This window comes from Apostichopus japonicus, chromosome 21 (genome assembly GCF_037975245.1).
Source record: "Apostichopus japonicus isolate 1M-3 chromosome 21, ASM3797524v1, whole genome shotgun sequence".
In the NCBI taxonomy this organism is placed as follows: domain Eukaryota; kingdom Metazoa; phylum Echinodermata; class Holothuroidea; order Aspidochirotida; family Stichopodidae; genus Apostichopus; species Apostichopus japonicus.
Window position 1 is genome coordinate 1,818,053 of NC_092581.1, and position 16,285 is coordinate 1,834,337.

The 16,285-nt window shown below is 36.8% G+C and overlaps 1 protein-coding gene across 9 annotated transcripts in view; it reads right to left on the minus strand.

Annotated features, from left to right (window-relative positions):
• LOC139963286 (syntaxin-binding protein 5-like) overlaps positions 1-16,285 on the minus strand; it is a 96,766-nt gene that overhangs the window by 10,525 nt on the left and 69,956 nt on the right. For 5 of the 9 annotated variants that reach the window (XM_071963953.1, XM_071963952.1, XM_071963951.1 and 2 more), the window contains exons 18-24: positions 10,165-10,278; positions 6,173-6,289; positions 5,359-5,481; positions 4,516-4,644; positions 2,156-2,259; positions 1,705-1,795; positions 773-881 (exon numbers count right to left, since the gene is read on the minus strand). In XM_071963953.1, the coding sequence (XP_071820054.1) occupies positions 773-881; positions 1,705-1,795; positions 2,156-2,259; positions 4,516-4,644; positions 5,359-5,481; positions 6,173-6,289; positions 10,165-10,278 (787 nt within the window). The remainder of the gene's footprint in view (positions 1-772; positions 882-1,704; positions 1,796-2,155; positions 2,260-4,515; positions 4,645-5,358; positions 5,482-6,172; positions 6,290-10,164; positions 10,279-16,285) is intronic. The other 4 variants (XM_071963957.1, XM_071963956.1, XM_071963955.1 and 1 more) reach the window with 1 other exon arrangement.

Here is a 16,285-nt window from a genome sequence, read left to right on the forward strand (position 1 = left end):
GAATACTATTTACGGATACCGCAGTTCACGAAGATGGGTGAAGCAGAAAAGTGAACACTGGACACCACTATCCTGTGTTAGAACGGAACATCAAAACAGTGGCTGTAATCAATGCATTACGCAATGTACTAGCTACATTCTGCTGGTGCTATATTTGACTATTAAAGATATTGGTTCCTGACAATCTGTAAAGCTAGTTAATCAAAGTTGCAGCACAGCAAACAATGAAAATTATGCATCAACTTCAAAGGGTTTGCAGCAAATGAACAGTCAAAATGCTACACATAATTTTGTTGGACACAAAACTTGTTGGATTGGATTGAATGTACTACGACTCGCTAATCAGGGGCAGCTGACCTGATTTACGACTACTCAGGGCTCTTAGTTACATAGAGGGGTTACCAAATGAGGTGTGTGCTACACGATTTGATATAGAACGACGTGAAACTACACCACAACACAAACGCAGCTTTGAAAAGGCTTGGTTGCTAAGTACTGTTCACTTCATTAACCAAGTCTTCCTCAGAACAATTAATCTATATTGAAACATCTCTCCTTAATTTCTCAAACGAACGAAGGTTAAATTATGGCAAGCTATGAACGATTACTTCAGTCTGTTCCGGGTTTGTCGCCAACCTTCTTGTTGCACATTAGCACTAAATGCAATAATTTGCACATTTTTAAAAAATCGTTTGGCTGCCTCGTCAAAATGGTAGAATTTACTTAGGAAGCTGCTTCCCAAAAAAGGAAGAGAGTGAAAAGGTAAACAAACCTGAGATCCGTGAGTGGAAGGTATTCTTCATCCAGGAGGAGACGTAGGCTGGGCAGACTGAACGCCATGATATGACCGTTGGCTACGTAACACGCTAAACACACACTATCTATAATATCAAACAAACAAACAAAAGAATGTGAGTACTTTACCCCGGAAAGGGGTAAACTCACAGAAAATCATTTGTAGCTATCCCTCTTAGAGTTTTTAATATCATTAATTACGTACTAGCAAACTACCCAAGAGCCCCTCTGGCTGTGTGCGACCTGATAACATATTTGGGCCCACAATTCACACTACTTATAAAGACAAAACAAAATGAAGAAGACACAATGAAGAAAATAAACAAATTTACTAAAGAGAAGCCGTGTGCACGTTAAAAGAGGCACTTCCCAAAACACTAATCATCCTGCAGTATGAAATATTTTCCTGAAAGGTAATGAGGACGCTATTGAAGAACTAAGCATGCACAAACTCTGGATGTGTGACCTGATTAAATCATTTTGGTGAGTGCAACGTTTCTGTATGCTGCTGTGTTGGACAAATCTAAATGTAACAGCAACTGCTGACTTTGCGATCCATGTTATAGTCATTGCTTTAAAATCTGCAGTGCCCCCTTACAATTTTGCAAGGTGGGTAAGAGTGACTCCATAGTTTGGAAAACCATTTCCTACAGATATTTTCAACTTGACACATGAAATGACTTTAATACTCCCTGTTATCAGATTGTAAATACTTACAAAAATATCAAATACTATCATTAGGGGCATAGAATGACTTCTGCTTTAGGAGGGGGGGGGGGGAGGAGGGCAATGCTTTTCTGGGAGGGCAAGCTTGACCTTTAAAAAAAAAAAAACAGTATTTTAGGGGGTCGGGGTGGGGCCGAAAGGACTTTGGTGGTCCTAGGCCACTTACTACCACTGGTCACTTACTATGCAGGTTGAAGACATCAGCTCGGACCAGGTAAGATGTATCACAAATTTTAGATTTGTATGTACAGGTTTGAGATGGTAGTGATATCACCTGTTGAGAGAGAAAAAAAAAGAAGAAACTTAAAATATGACTGACTGGGAACTTGCATGTATATACAAATCACCACCGTCAATCTATATTAGATGAGTGAGATAGACGAAAGGTATGAAAAGGGGATAAACATCTTTGAATATGAAGAGACAGATAATGGGGAAGGGGGAAGGGGAAGGGGGAAGGGGAAGGGGAGGGGGATGGATTGCATGTATATACCAATCACCACCGTCAATCCATATTTGATGAGTGAGATAGACGAAAGGTATGAAAAGGGGATAAACATCTATGAATATGAAGAGACAGATAGTGGGGAAGGGGGAAGGGGAGTGGGGAAGGAGGAGGGAAAGAATATATTACCTTAATCTCTTTCTCAGAGCTGATGACGATAAATTGTCTGTCAGCAATTTCAGTTGAGGATGACGGAGACATGCGACTCGTTCGTGTCTGCAGGGTAGCCATTCCTGGAAAAAAAGAATAAAGATGATTAAAATGCTTTGACAGTATTAGAGATTTATACTAATCAGCACAAAACATTTATTCAATATAATATATACTCCAATACCAAAACAGGAATGTTTTAAAGACCAACTATGGAGGCAATTTTTTTTTTTGAGATTATCCATTCATTTAGGAGTTTACATACCCATAATCAACATGTGTAAAAAATAATCTTCGAAAACCTACTATAACCCATCAAAAACGACCACGAAAATGGACATTTTGGGTAGTCACGTGACATGAACCTCTGGAATGTCTGAAACAGAGATTGACCCAAAGGAGCCTCTGGTCACCGTGTGACGTCAAAGTTAGTATACCGCGAAAATCAAACCCTGATATAGGCACGGTTTGTACACAGATAGCGAACAATTGTACTGTTTTTGACTTCCAATTTCGAGCGTTTGAAAAGCTGTTAGCTTAAAACAAGAACACATGAAGGTTAACAACAAGTTTTAAGACAATTATAAGCAGAAATTTTAGTTAAATTGCTTATTTTATTAGCAAAATTTCCACTCAAATGGAGGCATCTTTTACATAGCGTAGCGTCAATAGGTCCGTACGGTAAAATATACTTACGTAGTACTTACTCGTTTTAATATCCAAAAGTACAAACACAGAAAAAATATCCTGTCAATAAACAAATTTAGCAGTGAATATCCTAATCCACGTTTCTTGTTCAATCCTGGGCGAAAAACTACCGTGACTCTGTGTAATTCCATAGAGTTAGGTCTAGTTGAAACAGGCCTTGACCAGTAACATCCCACAATCACAAGACAGTCACTAACGAAATAAAACGTCCGATCGCTACATACTACCGTTTTTATTCAACTCCTTGGAACATGCAGATGTTGGAATAAACAGAACGGACAATATTACACATGTATCACGAACTCACGATACTGGAATACAACAAATGAAATAGATAAATCCTAACATGGCTATTTACACATGCTGTGAGCCAACGCCGGCAAGAGTTGTAACTAACTACCGTACATGTACTAACAATGCTATACCCTTGGCACGGTATATATGTACGGTCATCTCTTACAGTAAATTATATTACTGTCAATTGCGTGATATAATGTTACATGTAAGGACGTCCAGGGCGTGTTTACAGTCAATTTCACATTAGCTATGTCCGACCATGGTCCGACACAGCTATCGACAGTATATAATTTTCACAGAATGAGACATTTGCAGCATACACAGAAGCAGGGTCATGCATGTGGACTCATGGGCATGTGATACTCCGGGTGCTGAAAAATCTTTCCGCGTGGATCTCAAAAAATTGATCCAAAGTCTGCGGCGTTTTACGTCGGTTCTTTTACTCGGAAATCTAAAAAAGCTGATGCTTTTGTTGGATGAGGTATAACTGCAACCTCCAACAACACAGAATTGTGGCATTTTGAGGAAAAAGGAGTAATATCGTTGATGTTTTTGGCAGCTCAAGTATACAACTTTACACACTAAAAGTATAGTTGTGAGTGAGGTATACAAACGTTGACGTCACATGGTCACCTGATGTCTTAGGAATGTTTCAGGAATGTCTGAAATAGAAGCTGACTTTTCGTCCCATTTTTCACGTATTTAACCTCCGAAATTGGTAAAGTTAATTACAGCAATGTAATTGGAGTCAGTTAAAGATTACATACATGAAAAATGGTGGGATTTTATGTTCATCGAAAAGTCTCCATAGTTGGTCTTTAAAAGCATATAACCTCCCCCCCTTCTCCTCCCCCAAACAATGGGAAAGAAATGAGAAAGAAACAAAGGCAAAACAAAAGAATTGGTTGTAGTGCCAGGGATGTAGTGCCAGGTGTTGATGTCTTGCATAGAGAGTTTCCTACAGAATCGATTGTTTATGCCCGATGCACAATTAGGTTTGAGGAACACTTACGATATCAATCATTTTTAGGAGACAGGGTCATCTCCGATTAATATAGTATACTTGCTATTAAGCTATTTCCATGATGGCACCAAAAATAATCCAACTTTTAAACATTTTGAGGATGACAATTTGACTGAGGTGGATTTTGCTTTATAGTTTGTCAGTTGCAGCGTACCATCAGAAATTGGACAAGGGGTGGCAAAAGAATTAAAAGGGGGAATGGGGGTGGGGGATGGGCAGTGAGATGAACCATAAATGGACAGTGGGAAATGTGAACTTTATTGTAAGGGGAGGTGAGGGAGGGGGGGGGGGGGAACTAGGAATAACTTACTTTTGTCTTTGGTGTCCCTTTCTTCTTTGTTATGATCTTTCCACGGTTCATACGCTGGTGGAACCAGGATACCCACACAGTCTAGGAAGGCCAACAGAACCACTGTGCCTTTTAACCTGAAGATTGTTCCTGCAGGATAAATAATAGAATGAGAGCAGAGTTACAGAACAGAGCATGAACTATATGAAGATTGAGTTGTGGGGGAGTGAAGAGGGAGGGCATGTGTGTGTTGGTGATCGGGGATCTGCGAAGAGGGAGGGGATGTGTGTGTGTGTTGGTGAGGGGGATCTGCGAAGAGGAAAGGGATGTGTGTGTCTTGGTGAGGGGGAGATCTGCGATGAGGGAGGGGATGTATGTGTTGGTGGAGGGGGATCTGTGAAGAGGGAGGGGAAGGATGTGTGTTGGTGGGGGGGGGATGATATGGGATCTGTGAAGGAGGGGATGTGTGTGTGTTGGTGAGGGGGAGATCTGCGAAGAGGGAGGGGATGTGTGTGTTGGTGGAGGGGGGATCTGTGAGGAGGGAGGGGAAGGATGTGTGTGTGTGTGTTGGTGGGGGGAGGGTGATATGGGATCTGTGAAGGAGGGGATGTGTGTGTGTTGGTGGGGGATATGCAAAGAGGGAGGGGAAGGATTGTGCGCGTTGGTGTTGGGGGGGGGGGAAGGCTGGGTGACAAGGAGAATCCCTTTGCAATGAATTTTCAACTTGGTCTTTATCAACATACAGAACTAAGAGAGTCAATGACCACACCTGCCAGCATGTGTCGAAACCATCCATCTGATTCAACGGTTTAGACTTCAGGTTGACTCATGGGTGGGGGGGGAGGTGGGGGTAGTATCACTTACCACTGGGGCTGACAATGACAGGTTGGGAAAGCCTTTGTTCCCCTGGTGGGGGTAGGTTTACCACAATGCCCAACACAGATCCCAGTGTGGTTCCTACCCACAAGCATGGACAGGTTACTGCCTCTGCAATGTGAAATAAAAATTGTCATTGGAATGGAGTCTACATTGAAAAATGTTAAACACTGGAGATTCATTTATATTAATTCATGGGGATGGGACGTGGTATAACCGACCAATCATTGACAGAGAATAATTCAAATGAACAACTGTAAATACTGACTATGAAATTATGAACGATGGCTTCCTATCCTAAGAAACTGGAGCAAGATCCCTGAGTATTACATACACAATATGGAAGTTTCTGTGGCTTCTTGGCAGCCAATGGAGTGAACCACTTTTATTCATGACTTACCTTGTTCTACAAAAACTCATCTTTCAAGCTAATGTCTGCATACAAAATATCACAGAGGGAGGAAGGGGGTTCCTGACCCCCCTCCCTCTCCTTGGACCTGTCCCTGGCCCCCATTGAACAATACCATTCCTGTTTCTTTGGATGTCCTTGGGGTGGGGTGGGGGAAGACTTGCTCTCCTTTCTAGTATAAGATTCATCAAATGTCTACCAATTGAACAATACTATTCCTGTTTCTTTGGATGTCCTTTGGGGTGGGGGAGGAGGTGGGGGAAGAAGACTTACCCTCCTTTCTAGTATAAGATTCAGCAAATGGCTACCCATTGAACAATACTATTCCTGTTTCTTTGAATGTCCTTTGGATAGCCTTTGGGGTGGGGGAGGAGGTGGGGGTAGAAGACTTACCCTCCTTTCTAGTATAAGATTCAGCAAATGCTACAGACTGCACCCCTTCTCTACTTTCCTTCTCCAGACTGGACATACTGGAACTTCTCGAGCGTGTAAATGAACTTTCGCTTCGATCTAGTTGGGAAATAGAATAAACCCGACCATAGGTTTGTATTAAAACACAATGTTTGAACACACCGAAAAATTTACATTGACGTGATAAAGACATTCTTTTCATGGATGTGTGAAAAGTTTAAACGATCTTGACCATTTATCAAGTCAATCACAACAAACTGGTCTTTCCTGCCTCATAGCCTATCTATTTATACGATTCCTACGAGTTTATTACGTCCTACAGAACCCCCCCCCCCCCACCCCTGTCGTATTGACCTCCTCCTACCATAATTTGAATTCTACTTCAGGTAACACCAGCACACCATGGAGATGGATAAGGTCTACACTTTTCATAGTAAATCATTATCCTCTACAACATGTAGTTAAACACTGGATCAAGATGAACACATAAACATGTAATGATCTCCCCTCTCCCACTAATCACCCACCCTCCCCACCCAATGCATTCATATTATCATCATCTCTCCTATGACACTGGTATCTAATCCCTTTCCCCATATAACTTATGCCTTCTGACGTTTTCTACTCCTCTCCCACCAGTATCTACTTCCCTCTCCCACTATTACCTTCCCTCTCCACTTATTATCTACGCTTTTCTCTTCAGTATCAACTCATCTCCCACTTGTATCTACTCACCTCTCCCCTTATCTACTCTTCCCTTCTCTGATATTTCATCTATTCCTCTCTCCCACTAGTATCTACTCATCTCTCCCATCAGTATCTACTTCCAACTCCCACTATTACCTACTTCCCTCTCTCCCACTAGTATCTACTCATCTCTCCCCTTATTATCTACTCTTTCCTTTTCTGATGTTACATCTATGCCTCTCTCCCACCAGTATCTGCTCCTCTCCCACTAGTATCTACCCCTCTCTCCCACTAGTATCTACTTCACTCTTTCCCTTATTATCTACTTCCCTCTCTCCCTTATTATCTACTCTTCCCTTCTCTAATGTTTCATCTACTCCTCTCTCCCACTAGTATCTACTCCTCTCTCCCACTATGACCCACTTCCCACTCCATCTTATCATCTACTCCTTTCTCAATGGTATCTACACCTATTTCCCTATTTGATAATATTTCTCTACTCATTACTAAATTTTGCAATTGTAAAACAGCATATAAATGTTCAATTATCATGCACTATTGGAATATAGGGTTAGTGATTTTACCAAGTGCACTTAAAAACTGCAACATGCATTGTTCCTCCTCCACATGCTTTATTAAAACTTCAATATTACGTCTACTTGCCAGTATTAATTGCAAACATGCTGCATAGTGAAACAATAGCAATGATTCTTGTGTTACATTGTGCATGGCTGGATTACATAATTGCTCCTACATTGTGTGGATATCTAACTCAAATAAAAAAATACTGTTACATTTTCGAAGCTTTGCCATTTCAGTTTTTTTGCATATTTTGTTTTGTTTTCTGAGAGCATGGATGCTGTGAATGAATGAATGAGTGTAATTTACGCACCTGTAATAATACAAGGATGCTAGTTTACAAATATAACTTAGAACAACTAGCAAGTGTTCACAAAAAAAAAATCTAACAAGGAAAAGTTGTGTAAAGACTGACATGTTTGGTCACAAAATTTCTGGTAAATGACTTAGATGACCCAGTTAAATATTTCTACATCACTGCCAGTGTTGCCTAAGAATATTTATCTTCTCTGTCCATATATTACTTCAACATAAACAGACAGTTTTCAAAAGTAAACGGACACTTGACGAGTAAAATGACCATAAAGTGCCTTCTTCTAGCTGGGAAGTTGTACGATATTGAGAACCTATTGACTGGTGCCCACAAATGGTGTGAGTAGTAGTAAAATACTGACTGCATTAGACATGTGACTATAAAACCTATAAAGATAAGTGGTGTCAGAAGTGGGAAATATTTCCTGCAATCAATATGTGGTTATAAAACTTGTGACTGGTGTTGGCAAAGAAGTGTCAGAGAAGGGTCTTGTTCTGTTCAGCAGGTGATTATAAAACCTGTGAAATTGTGTCTGCAAGTGGTGTCGTGGGTGGGAAGATTTTTCGCATTCAATACATTTTCATCAAATTTTTTTCATGACTTGTTTGTAGATAGATATGAACTGTATATAGAAAGATATAATTTACTATAAAATCTCCCTAAGCATCATACAAAATGTTCATAAGGTATACTGTGTTTTATTAAATGAGACACTTATATATAAAACCATCTGAAGAAAATGTGGTAAAAACCCACTGAAATATTTTTAAACAGTTTATCTGCCTTTCACTTGTGCAAAATAATACCTGTTGATTGTCTTGGAAGGTTAAGAACTATAATAGGGACCACCCATCTTGATGTAGTGTGTATGTATTTATTTATTTATTAAAGAAAAAAACAGAAAAAGAAAAAAAAATTCATGGTTTTCTCTATAACTCCCATCCAAATTTTCTACTACAAAATTAGGATACAATTCACAATGAAAACACTACAGAAATTGGTATATTATTAACTTTACATTCCCCTTTAAGTAAGGCTGCAATGATATCCAATCCAAGATCAAATTATACAGTGAAAAATCAAGAAAAAAATCAAGAAAAATAAAGTATTCTGCTGCCAGTGTATGACTATGACATCACACCTGTTTGCTCCGAGTTTAACTCATGGCACAAAATCTCTGGCAATTTCAATTTATCGATATCTTGATAACTCTACGTTAGAATAGTTTTGCAAATTTCACCTGGAAGCTTAGAATATGTTAGTCTCTCATTAGTCAACAAAAGTGTTGCCTCTGAACTATCCTCACACAATAAATAGGATCAAATTAAAGTTATGTATGAAGAATGTTGTCAGCTAAATCTATTTAAACACAGGTCTGTGTGCAGCTGTACATCATCTTGATACGATACGGTATCCGTCAATGAAAAGGGTAGAAATGAAAAGATGGTTCAGCAGTCTGAGCAGTGATTTGATTTTGAACCTCTTCTTTGTACTGGTCTTTTGAAAATATCTGGGTTGCAGTATTAATGTTTTAAAGTTTAAGGGTCAAAGTGCATTTTGCTCCGGATGTGAATGGACTTGATAAAGTCACAAACTGGACAAAATTCTTAATTATGTCATAAAAAATCAGTTTGCTTTGGCTGTTTTTGGTATATGTGTTAATGCTTATTTGAATTTCTTGAACAATGTATGAAGTATATTTAATAATTAAAAAGGAGGAAAAAAGGGGGGGAGGGGGGTAATAAAAAAAAGAAAAATTAAAAAACACCCTACAAAGCAACTGCTTGCTTGTGGATGTCAATCTTTGGGTCGTTCTTTAAAGATCCCCTCTAGGGTGTTATCACCAAAATGTACCAATTAGAAAGTTATTTATAATACCACTTTTTTAGCCTTAACCTTCCAACACCTAGTTTTACTCCCATTTAGAATAAATCACTTTGTCAGAAAAAAGACAAAGACATAATATTCAAAATATTAACACCTTTTCTTCAAGATGTTTGTCACACTATTTTCTTTTTCACACTATTTTCTTTCACATTTTTTTCTTCTTTTCCTTTAAACATAGCAAGTCAAAGTTAACTGAATTCAAGTTTAACAGTAATTAAGGGCAAAAGTAAAGAATAATAAAATTTGACCAAAATTTAAAAAAATGCTTGAATTAAAAAAAAAATGCTTGAATTAAAAAAAAGAGCTTGAATTAAAAAAAACCCGAAAGATTGAAAAGAATTTAACACTGATTTTGTGTTTCCTGATTGTGTTTTAGATAAATATTTAAAGAATACTATATTTCATGAAGAAGGAAAAAAAGATATCTGTATAAATATTTAGGTGCAAGTAAATATCACCCGCGTTGTCGGCCCATCTGCCCTTTTAGTTTTTTTACAAGACCACTCACTCGACTTGGCACTGCCGAGAAAATTCGATGGGAATACGGAACTGGATCTGGTCAGAATCATATCGAGGGCGCTACTGTGGCGCTTCAACGTTGGATCCTCGTCCTGCTCATCGACTACACAGCGACAACAAATAACACATCAACGGAAAAAAAGAGAAATAAAATGATGCTCACTGATTGGCTGTTGTAAATTATGACATCACACCAATTCATGCCATGGTTCCTTGTTCTTTTGCTTCTTCTTCTTCTTATTTTTGTCTTATAACCCATCGATTAAATTTCACAAAGTGATCCCTTATAGATATGATTTCTGTTTTTTGGCCTGATTGGCATCCAATGAAAAGTCTCACCCAAAGTTTCCATATAAGGACATTGAGAAAGGAGACTTTTTTAAAGAGTCTTTTATGCTCGTTGTTTCATTTCTACCATAATTGTTTGTTCTCTTTTACATTTTGAGAAAGCAAGCTGATAATCTACTCAGGTTTAAAAATGATATTGTTGCGTAGCGCCCTCATTGCATCGGCTCTGCACGTTGTTACGGAGACATTAAAATTCGAGATCGAGATAACATAAGGAGGAAAGCTGGTTACAATCTTCTCTAAATGTTTTTGGAAATTTTATATTCATATTATTTTGAATTTATATATTATATTTATGAATAACTTTAATAACTTTCTACTTGGGATTAAACCCCTTGATCTGTGTAGGCCACCCCGCAGTGGTTATCTGACTTACCAAGTCTGGAAAATTCATCAAAAGATTAAGATAAAATTCTAACAATCCCCCAAAAAAGCAAAATATTGAATTCTACCTATTTCAATCAAAGAACTGACCATTTTACTATCAGCCTAACAAATATGACCAACCTCACACACAATAACAGAAATACTTTGCAATTTTAATAATTTCAGAACAAGCTATAATTTTAGCTTTTGTTTTCGAATGCTGAAGAGTCAAGATTCTTTCATTTGCAGTAAGGGAGGATGACTTGAATGTTTTGCGCCACCATTATCACTTTGTTACCAAGGAACCATCTGTGGGTGTAATGTCACATTACAACAACCATTCTCACATTAAATTATGTAACTCAATGACTTTTTCTTTCTTCAAAAGAGAAAAAAATGGTTAAAATACTTCAATTCAAGAAAATAAAGGTTTATGACCTGGCTCTTTCTATAACAGCTTATATTTTCCAATCTTATTATATATTATATTAATTCAAATGCTAATAGTCCACAAAGCATTTTTTTTTTTTTTAAATATTATTTTTTACATCCTTATTCTTTTTTTTAGCCTCAAGAGATATGTCAGCTACCATAAAATGGGATGTGAAATTGGGACAAAGGTTAAAAGTTCTCCCACAACGTTTTGGAAAATTTTTGACAAAATTGAGATCATTTTTCAATGAATTACCTGATTAAGGAAAAAATCAAACAGAGGAACAACAAAATTAAAAAAATTATGCATGCATGAATTGGATGAAAATACAAAACTAAAATGATGGGCTAAAATTGGGGGGAGGAAAAGAGGGGGAGATATTAACAATGTGGTTACTTTATGGGTTGTTTTAGTTCTTTTTGTGAGAGGTTCAAGGAAATTATGTACACTAGGATGATCATAGATATGACCAATTCTACTTTTAACATTTTATCTTTTTTTAGCTATCACAGTTTAAGCTTTGCCCTAAAGGTCTGTCTTTTAATATACTTAATAAAATATAGAAGGAACCTTTCATACCTCTCCTACCGACTTCAGTTACTAAAACCTAACACTTTATAAATAATCAATAGGTTTGTTTAAAACAGCCCAATCCCCGTAAATCCACTTCCCATCTAAACTAACAAACATAATCATATATGTATATGAATAGATTTTGATAGCTGAATGCTATTTCTGATCATTTAACACAACGTTTAAGAAGTAAGTACTATCAATAAAATTGCATTGTTCTTTCACTCACAACCACACCCCACCAACACCCCCCCCCACCCTCCCTCCAAAGTGACCTGTCTGTTTAAATCATTGTTACCAGGGGCAACCACATCATTTTATTTTATTTTCAGATAATCAATAAACCACTTTAGTAAACAAGGATCTCAGTTTGTCTTTTGGCACAAAATTTCCAAGTCTGCCCTTTTTTTAAAAAACTAAATTTTATAGAAATATTATCATACAAAGGAAAATTTCTTTTTAGTAATTTCACTGCGTTTAATGTAGTTTTTTAAACAGACCCTGGAGGTCTCAAGTCTCTGAAATAATTTATTGTTGAGAGCATGCCAATGATGATGAAAAGAAGTAAGGGTGGTGGGGGGGGGGGGTGGGAGTGAGGTTAAGGTTGGTTATAATAGAGAGGGCAAGGGTGTCAAGATGCTGGTTGATGAAAAATACACAAGAGATGCCACAACTTTTCTAATTTGTAGCTTTTTTTCTTAACAGATTAACAGATTGTAGATATGAATTCAAATTTTAATATAATTTAATTTTAAATTTTACACACAGATTTTCCTCTTTTGACAATATTTCTATACCTATCTTCTACAATTTATGGGAAGACATACTACTTTAATTTTGAAATCTTTGCTCTTTTCTTTAATAAGCAATTAATGTTTAAGGAATGTACAAAGTAATTAATATCTGTCTTTTTGGGGGATAACAATTTTTTTTGAGAGAGTCTCTGTTTATAAACAGAGGAATGGCAAACCAGAATTAGTCAAATTTAAAGTAATAAAGAAATAAAGAAAAAAATAAATAAATAAAAATAATTCAAAAAAAGGCACTACATATAAATTTAAAAGCCTTTAGAATAAAATTTTACAGTGTTTAGTAGGACGAACACGTTTGCAAGCTAACAAGCTAATATCAATGATGAAATAAAAACATGAAATTAATAAATTGTAACGAAAACAATTTAAATTTAAAAAAAAGCTAAAGTTAGTTTGAACCACAAAATTTTGATGAAGCAAAATAAGTTACCCCTTTAAAAGCAGAGAGAAAAACAAAATAAGAAATTGTTTTGTCCTCAAAAAAAAAAAAGCTATTCTAAGTTGAATCTAGAACTGTCTTATCTTGCTACTATTTAGAGATTTTAATGAATACCAATTTAATTTTTTTCAAACAGGAAGTATCAAACCTTAACGATTATTTAATTTACTTTTAAGAACATAAACATAGGATTTTAAAAATAAACAGGTGTTTACTGATGGTTTTGTTAAGAGTTGTTTCACTACTACCGACCACTGCTCTGTTGAAGTGTCTAACAATGTGAAGATGAGATGATATTGTCAGCATTTGCACCAAATGCTTCATCGATCACTTCCATTTTTCTCGTAATGATCGACAGTTATCGAGCCACAAACTATAATGCATTCGAAACGCTGACCAGATCCAACAACAATGTGTATCCGGGGGGGGGTTGGGTAGGTTGGTTGGGGGGGCGGTGAGGATGTAAAACCATCCTTCCCAAACTATCATTCTCAATCAAAATTTACTTTGGAGTCACGATCGATTTATCAGAAAGAAAAGTTGATCGTTCGGTAAACGGTGTTACCGATCGTCTCCGACATTAACTTTTCCGCTGTCGGGCCCTGATTTGTGTCCCCAGTTTTGACAGAGATGTGCGGGTGCTATCGTAGACTAACTTTCAGTCAATGTGCAATCGATTGCAATCGAAACCAGTCAATGTGTGATTCAATCATCAACCTAAACATGGAGTTCCATCTTTGGTTAATTTAAGGAATTAGAAATTTACGGATGGTGGTTTGCCGAGGGGAAATCACAAAATAGGTTGCTAAAGGAAACAAAAGTTTTGGGAAGCTGGTCAGCGCTGTAAAAGATGACGATTATTAAGACAAGGACAAGATTTAGAGACGTTGTAAATCCGTTTCGGTTTTTGTGAAAGTATGAGGATGATGATGTATTTACAACGGTTAATTTACACCAATATGAGATTAAAATCTTACACTTGATATGGTAGTATTAAAAATGTGATGTCTGTACAAGCGTGGGGAGATATGTGTCAGTGTGCACAGAATACTTTATAAAAAAAAAATACAGAATATTCCTGTACTGGTACACTCTAGTTCATGTATGAAGAATGGCGATACTGTTTAAACATCTTCAAAAAAATCAGTATGGAAGAAGTGATGTAAACACTACATGTTAGAAAATTCTCTAGATTTTTGTTATTGTGCTCTCAGACAATGATTGTTAGTGAATGAATGTAAAGAGAAAAACAAAACATGTTTTTATGTTTTCAGGTTCTGAAAAAGAAGTGTAGAAATGTGGAGAAAAAAAGCAACATTAATGTCAGCTTTTTCCTCAAAAGCCCTTTTACAAAAAAGGGTAAAAGAAAAAAAAGGAAGTCTGCAATATCAAACCAGTTGTTTGAAAATTATACAGAGACACCAGAAAGCAATACGGCCATCTAATGCTTCACGTAGGAAGCTGAAACCAACTTTACTCAATTTTACTAAATTCAGATCAAGACTTTCAAATAGCAATGAAAGGTTAATCAAATTTGCTTGTTTTTTTTTTTTTTTTTACTGCTTCATATTTTGTGCAATAGCCAACATATTCAGCATGCACTTTAAGCAGGCAAAAATGTGTTCAAACTGGATAAAACTACCCTACTGATGCAAGCTATTAAAGACCATGGGCTGGCATTTTTTTGTGGCAATGAGATTGTATGACCTTGTTTGATGAAAAGTGAAATGCAAGTTTTATCGGTTGTAAGTGAAAGCAAAGCGAAAGTTTCAAATAAACATAAATTACGATTCAAGATTGTAGCGGGCAGCTCCCATAGGTGACAAGTAACAACTTTATACCTTCAGTTGTTATTACGTTGACAAAATGTTTCTCCTAATTCATTATATAAGGGAGAAAATCACATGATAGTGGTCACTTTAATACTACCCTTGGCAATACTGAGGTGGCTATGTACAATGGTCGAGAAAATCACATACCCCACGGAAGAGACAAGCTTATGAGAGAAAAATCCTCTCTCGATATCTTGTGGGTAAAACATGACGACACATTTCATACAAATGTGATTTATGCTTTGGGTCTGTATCGCAAGCTACAATCATAATAAAAAATTAAAAAAATATGACCCCAGAAGTGTGCACTTTGAAATTTGTAAAACAACTTTATCTTTAACTTTATCTAACAGTGTGACATAGATGTAGAAATGTGTTGTTGTTTACTGTTCAGACCACATAAAATATAATCTACAAAAACCTTAACATTTTGCCTTAATTTTCTGGCAATGACTGGTAAAACTTTCCAACTTAAATAAAAGATTTTACAGATTTCCATCAGGGTAAAACCAAAATCAAGCAACCTTTTAAACAGTTGACCAAAAAAAAAACATGGTTACTGACTTTAGGGGTTGACTTGATGATGTTCATATTTTAGACTTGATCAAGCCATTTACTCTATCAAGTCTTCAGCGTCAGTCTTGTGTGTCAAGCAACATTAAATCTGTGACATCTTAGATGTTTGGAGGAAGTTGTTATCTTAATCACATAGACTAATCACAGTTGGGTTGGGTGGTGTGCTCCTTTAAATCTTGCAAGATTACCAGTAATGCAGAGAAATTGATCCAAAATCTTACTTCAAAACCTTTCTTATTTTACTGACGGGTGGGTGGTGCAGTTGCTTAGTCTCCTGATATTAACAAAAGGGGGGTATTTAATATTCCACCCTTTGGGTATTTGCACTAAACAAAATATTTTTTTGACAATAAAAGCTATCACACCATATCATCAGACTGTTACTTTTTCTTTTTAATTTTCTTTTTGGTAACAAGGTTCTTGTATCCTTTAAATATCTTTAGACATTACTTAAAGTTCAAGCTTATCATGGCAGTTTAGTAGAAGGGAAACAAAAACTCAGAGGCTTGAGGTAAATTCACATACTACCTCGGATGGGGGGTTTGGTGAGCGATACATGTGAGGACGGGGAAAATAAGACGAGAGAGATAAAAATGAGTGGGTGATGAAATCATTCCATAGAAGGAAGGTTGGGGGTTAGATATATGCAAAGAAAGATATAAGAGATTTATAAATCCCCCCCCCCAACAAAAAAATACTTGTCAAATTTGGACAAATTCACCAGGATAGTG